The sequence below is a fragment of the Sturnira hondurensis genome, unplaced genomic scaffold (genome assembly GCF_014824575.4).
Source record: "Sturnira hondurensis isolate 20B ecotype Veracruz unplaced genomic scaffold, ASM1482457v3 Scaffold0006413, whole genome shotgun sequence".
NCBI classification, from domain to species: Eukaryota; Metazoa; Chordata; class Mammalia; order Chiroptera; family Phyllostomidae; genus Sturnira; species Sturnira hondurensis.
Window position 1 is genome coordinate 51,925,755 of NW_028079044.1, and position 6,688 is coordinate 51,932,442.

At 57.6% G+C, this 6,688-nt stretch overlaps 1 protein-coding gene across 2 annotated transcripts in view; it reads right to left on the minus strand.

Moving 5' to 3' along the window:
- TRAPPC9 (trafficking protein particle complex subunit 9) overlaps nucleotides 1-6,029 on the minus strand; it is a 234,196-nt gene extending 228,167 nt beyond the window's left edge. The window contains exons 1-2 of one of the 2 annotated variants that reach the window (XM_037048601.1): nucleotides 5,917-6,029; nucleotides 130-723 (exon numbers count right to left, since the gene is read on the minus strand). In XM_037048601.1, coding sequence (XP_036904496.1) covers nucleotides 130-713 — 584 coding nt within the window. In that variant the 5' untranslated portion in view covers nucleotides 714-723; nucleotides 5,917-6,029. The remainder of the gene's footprint in view (nucleotides 1-129; nucleotides 724-5,916) is intronic. The other variant, XM_037048600.1, reaches the window with a different exon arrangement.
- Between the last annotated feature and the right edge of the window lie 659 nt (nucleotides 6,030-6,688).

Sequence of the window (6,688 nt, forward strand, 5' to 3'; positions counted from 1 at the left end):
TTCCAGTCCGGACGTGAATGACTGCGCCTTTCTCTCCCTGCGGCAACCGAGTACCCCCCTTGTCCCTTCCTGAGGTCAGGGAGCAACCCAAGAATGAAGCCCGGACCCCAGGCCTCTCAGTAAACTCACCTACTGTCTGTGTCCAGTCCCACGAAGTCCTTCTTCTCAAATGGGACACAGAGCAGAGGGATCTTGTCCCCAGACTTGTCTGTGGCCCTATCCAGACGCTTGGACTCGAGCACGATGAAGAGCGACTCGATGAAGTCCTCGATTCGCTTCTCCACCGTCGGGCAGTCCTCGTAGTTGGGGTAGAAGGCCACGTCGGTGCGCGGCTGCTCGGCGACCTCGCCCTGCAGCCCGAAGACGAAGAGCCTGGAGTCGTAGAGCGTGGCGCCATACATCTCCTTCTGCACGTGGAACTTCTCGAAGGTCTGCGGCCAGTCCCTGGCCGAGCAGCAGTCGGTGATGGTGACGAGGCCCACGACCTTGCGGTGGGTCTGGAAGTCGCCCCACTCGTTGTTCTCAGGCGGGTAGTGGTGCCGGTAGCGGATGTACAGCGCCCGCTGGGAGTCCCGCACACTGACCTGGCTCACGGCGGAGATCCTCCTGTAGACCCGGAAGAAGTTCTCTTCCGAGACGACCCCCACGGGCTGGACCACCACAAGGAGCGTCTGGTGGTCCTCAGCACACTGCATGTAATCGGGGACGCTCATCCTGAAGGCCCTGCCCGGAGAGACGAGAGAAGGTGTTGAGGCGCACACAGTCATGTAGGCTGCTTTGAGGGGGGGACCCTGATGCCGGCCCCCTGGGAGTCAGGGTGAGCACCCCATAAAGCATGGAGCACAGCCCACCCCCAGAGCTCTGCAGATGGCCACCCCAGCTCTCACCCCAACACCACCGCTCTCGGCCAGGCTCTGAGCACCCTCGTTTCCTGCTTCCAACACCCAGCCAGGTGTCGAAACACTTCATTCAGAAACGTTCGCTGCCCCAGCTGGTGTGGCTCAGCAGACTGAGCACAGGCCTGCGAACCAGAGGATCTCGGTTCAATTCCCAGTCAGGGCACATGCCTGGGTTGCAGGCCAGTTCCCAGCAGGGGGCGCACGAGAGGCAACCACACATTGATATCTCTCCCTCTCTCGCTCCCTTCCCCTCTAAAGAAAAATAAATAAAATTTATTTTTTAAAAAAGACATTTCTTCTAAAAAAAAAGAAAGAAATGTTCACCGAATGAACAAAGGGGCAAAGGGATAGTTCACCCCCCGCCCCTCACTGGAATTGGAGACCTGGACTTGAACTCCAGTCTGCCTAAGCACCTACACTGCAAAACAATGGAGAAAAGAAAACTTCCCCTGACAGTCTATCTGGATCAAGGAAGGCTGTAAGCGTGAAATATGCAGCACACTGCCTGCCATAAAAGGGGGGGTCACGCACAGGTACTGTCCCTCCTTTATAAACGGTGGGCCTAGGGGAGCGCCGTGGCCTGTCTGAGCCAACGTCAGCGAGTGCAGACAGGGAGCAGGGGCCCCTGATGGTCAGCGCCATTGAGGAGCCAAACTAGACAGCCCATGTGCCAGCTCGGCCCCAGGAGGCCTCCGTCCGAGTCTGCTGGTGAACAACTGACCCAACGAATGGAACGCCGTCTGCCCCCCAGACTTTCACAAGGGAGATGGTGATGCCAGGAGATCCGAGCACCAGGGGCAACCCCTGACCTGCACTACCCATGTAGGTGACTGGGGCAGGCCGCCCCAGTCCCTCAGAGTGGGTGACTGTGTCCACTCCAAGCCCCAGTTGAATCGTGGGTAAAAACGAGGACAATCACTGTGCGTCGATGTCTGCTCTAACACTGCGCCCTAGTGCAGCACGCTGATGCCATCGGGGAACTGGACATGGGGACCCTAGGCTCTCAGTGTCATTTCTCGACGCACAGAAATCTACACCGTATCTCCAAGTGAGGAGTCTGATTTTTATAAAAGGTACTGCAATTAAATGAGATCTCTGCGTTGAATAAGAAAGACGCCACACAAGCAGGGGAACGCCTCGCTCACAAGGAAGACTCCACGAACACTCCCACTGAGTCCGCCCACACCCCCCAACTCTGGGTGCGGGGACCCGGCCCTGACAGCCAGAGGCAGCCAGCACCAGGAGCTTTAAGCTTCAGGGTCCCACGTGCAAGGACCCCCCCGTGGCCCTGTGTCTAATTTGTATGTGTGGTTTTATTTTCTTTTTCTTAAACAGGAACCTCACACTGCATAGCCTTCGGGTCACCAAAACCTGCCACAGCAACCAGGTGAAGCAAGAACACCAGAAGGTCATTTCCACAAGACCTGTCTCTGACTCTAAGGGCAGGAATTTCATCCTGGGCTGAGAGGAAGAGGGTGGTGGGGTTAGCAGTATGGGGCCACCTATCCCAAGATGGACTTTGTATTTCACCCCTTACTCTCCACCAACCCCAAAATACACATGGACAGAGGAGTGTGGACAAGATTTTTGTGTTTAAAAAAAAAAAAAAAAAAGAATCTGCCCTGGCCGGTATAGCTCAGTGGATTGAGCACAGGTCTGAGAACCAAAGGGTTGCAGGTTCGATTCCCAGTTGGGGCACATGCCTAGGTTACAGGCCAGGTTCCCAGTAGGGGGTGTGCAAAAGGCCACCACATACTGATGTTTCTCACCATCTCTTTCTCCTTGCCTTCCCCTCTCTCTAAAAATAAAATAAATAAATCTTTTTTAAAAATTGAAATAAAATTTAAAAAATTTTAAAAAAAGACTCTCTAGTCTGCTAACATACTTTGTTTCTGCCCAGGGCATAAATGGTTCATGTGCATGTTGTTTCATTTACACCTTTAAATATCCCTTCCACTTCACAGACGACACAGTGGCGCCAGACCACGCAGAGGCCAGCGCGGAGGCAGCATTTAAAGCTCACCACCTGCTCTGTAAAGGGTGGCACAGTCCCCCCTGCTGCCTGCTGCCCGCAGTAACTCTCTGAAGAGTCTTCTGCAAAGAACCAAAATCAGATCAACTCTCCACGAAGAGGTGTGCCACCCTTGGGGGAGTCTCAACATCATAAGGGTTGGGGGAAGATCTGAGAGTTTTGTGCTCCTCAAAGGGAGGCCTGAGTTCAAAAGAAACTGAAAAACGTTTACCTGGTCCAAGCCTCCACTGTGCGGAGAAGGGAGGGGAGGCCCAGAGTTCATGAACAAAGGGCCTTGATAACAAGTATCACCTCACTGCAGCGCCAAGCAAGCCCTGGGCACTGCCGAGCAGATGAAGGGTAGGGCCGGAAGGCCCGGGAGGACAGGGGTTACAAAAGAGAGACAGAGAAACCCACAAGGCCCTGTCGCTGCAATACTGCACCACGACGTTGCATCGAGTCACACAATACGTTTGCACTCCAAATGAATGTGTAACAGGTCACAGAAACTGGGACCTTCGAATCCTGCTGGAATCCCAACCTTTACTACGGTCTTTCCCAATTCAAGTGTGGGCGCAGCAGGCACGTGCCAGGCACCGGGCTCTCCCAAACTCAGACCTTCATTTACACATATACAAATCCCACACAGCCCCATCGGGGAAAAGACACCTACCCATGAGGCTGAATTAATAAAATTTAAAGTGATCGGGAAGCCCACATCATCAGCAAAAAGGGGCGGCAGTGGGCAGAGACCCCGCGTGACAAGCACCAAGTCCACAGATCGTCTCTAGCACTGGCCATCACTCTTCATGACCGTGAGTGAGACATGCAGGGTCACTGAGGCTTAGGTTTCTTTTTCGTGAAAGGCTGCAGTTGAAACTACCGATGTAGAAAGTCTCCTCGTTCACATGCTCAACGACCAGTGAGCCCGTCCCCTGTACCAGGCTCTGCACTGACCCGAAGGCGGGTCCCAGGTATATTCACGAGCAGAGGAGTCAGTATCACGAAGCTACTAATGCTCCCCAACTTGAGACACAGACTCAATTCTACTCTGATTAGGATCCCCACCAGATTCTTCATGGAATGCAACATAAATTCGTAATTTGTAGTCAAGAATAACCAAGAAACGACTGAAGAGCCACCACGGGGGAGGGACATTTGTCCCAACAAATACAACTACTAGTGGGGTACAGGGTTTCTCTCTGGGATGATCAGTGTTCTAAAGCTGATTGTGGTGACAGCCACACTGCTCTGCGAACACACGAAACGCCACTGCACTGTGCGTCTACACGGTTTCTTCGAGGGAGCACGGGATGGAAGGAGGCGGCACTGACCCAGCTCTCAGGGACTCACCCAACACAAACACCCAACATGGAACATGTCTCTTCACCTCGCTGGTTCCTCCAAAGGCTGAACCGAGTTACCGCACACGCAGCAATTCTACTCCTAGCTACACACCAGAGAGGCCTGCAAACCCACGTGGACACGAAAACTTGCGCAGGAAGGTTCGGAGCGGTATTATCACAGGTAACCCAGAGGGAGTGGCCAGGGCTGGAGCGTCTGTGAAAGGGCGAGGGAGAAAGAAAACGGCGGGCGTCCACACCAACAGGGGTGTCCAGCCTTTTGGGGTCTCTGTGTCACACCAGAAGAAGCAGAGTTATCTTGGGCCGTACATTAAATACACTGCGACACACCATCACAAAAATACCCTCGTCGTGTTTTAATTCACAATTTTGTGAATTCACAGCCACCCTGGGCTGCATGCAGGCAGCCACGGGCCGCACATAGGACACCCCTGGGCCCACTCAGCAACGGCCAGGAACGGAGGACAGATGAGGCTACCACTCTGTGAACCTCAAAAATTCCGTGAAGGAAGCCAGGCACCCACAGCCACAGGCGGCCGGACCCACTGCTAGGAGCTGCCCGAACTAGGCATATCCGCGGAGAGAGACTCCGTAGCCAGGCAGGGCGTGAACGAGGCGGGCGCCTCCGTGAAGCGCCAGGCGAGTCCTGCGAGAGCAACGGCGGCACAGCTGTGACTGGACTGAAAGCCGTTCGCCTCCAAGGGTGGGCTTCCGGCACGGGGTCGACGTGTCGACACAATTGTCACCTGAAAACGATCTTCCTTGACAACTGTCTTGCCCCAGCCCCAGAACGCAGTTCCCCACCAGGTAAGAAACGCTAACCACCCGCAGCGAGCCCTCCAGGAGTCTCCCGGCGGCGGGCCCCCCCCCCCCCCCCCAATCCCCGCACCTGGCCCTCCCGCCGCTGTTTCCGGCGTCGTGCCCCGTGCCCTCTGCACCGACCCAACCGCAGCTTCCGGCCGCGGCGCCCCCTCAGTGCAGCCGGGGCCGCGGCCCCGGACGGCGCAGCGTCTGGGCCGCACGCGTCCACGCAGGGAGAGCCCGGGCAGGCGGCGCGGGCCGGCGTGGAGTCGACACTTGTCCCTGCACCCCACCGAGCGGACGGCACGGGGATCCCCGCCGGGACCCGGCGCCCGCGCCGTCCGGCTCCGTTGGTGCGACTTTTCGTCCAGAGGCAACAGAAGAGGTACCGCGACGGGGCGGCCCCAGATCCAGGAGCAGGGGAGGCGGCGGCGGGCGGGAGCTGCAGCCCCGCTCGGAGGCCGGCTGGGCCCCGGACCCCTGCACCCTGCACCCCGCCCTCCTGCCGGCAAACCCCGTTGAACTCGGGGGCGTCGGCCGAGGCGAGGAAGCCGGAGGGAAAGGGGCGACCGCCGCGCTCGGAGGAGGCAGCGGCCGGGGCCCAAGGGGGGCAGGTGCGCGCGGGTGCTCCGCAAGTGCGGACACAACCGGGGACAGGTGAAACCGGGGCCTGGCACAGGTGCGCACTGGGGCCCGGCTGCGGCAGGTGGCCGGGGCAGGTGCGGGCGGAGGAGAGACCCTCAACTGGACTTGCTGCCCCGGGCCCACGCCAGCCGTCACACACGGACGGCCCTCCGGCGGCCGGCCCGCCCCCTGCCGGGAGCCCCCACTTTGCACTTACACAGCCCGGGACCCTGGGCCCGGAGCAGAAGCCGGCGGGCTGACGGACCCGCAGCGAGATAGAGCAGCTTCGGCGGGCGCTCCGGCTCCGACCTGCAGCTTCCGAGTGGCGGGTGGGAGGGGCCCGGCGGGGGGGCGGTGAGCCGGCACCACTCCTGCGCATGCGCGGATCCTCCAGGACCCGTGCTCCGCTCCGGGTTTTGGAAGACGCCTGGAGGGAGGGGCAGGGACGCCAGTGGGTCGGGCGGAGAGAGAAGGCAGGGAAGGAGGAGGGAGGACTTGGGAGGGAGAGCGGGGAGACAGGGGCGTGTGTAACCGAACAAGGGGGCTCCTGGCTTGCAGTGTCTGAGCCCGAGGAACCCAAGTCTTGTTGAGAGAAAACGTTTTCATTTTTACCAGTGATAGTAAAGGAGCCTGGGGAATATTTATCAAAGCTCTGCCCCCTGTAGGGAGGCTTAGCCACTGTTAATACCCACTATGTAATCAATTAATTGTCGATGTATTTTTTGCAATTGACTCCGTATTTGGTTGATTTTTTTTTGTAGTTGGCTAAACTGACCCCATTGTGGTTCAGGTAAAGACCCTCTGCAAAATGCTGGGCTACCTTTTAGTATTTATGAAAAAACGCGTTTAAAAAGAACCGCCCAGACCTTGAAAACCTTGTCCTATATGGCAGATGGAGGGACTGGGAGGGTCGGGAAGGGAGGCGGAGGCGCAGAGAAGCAGAGAACGGCTCTGGCTCCTAGGGCGGGCAGGGAAGGAAGGACAAGTCC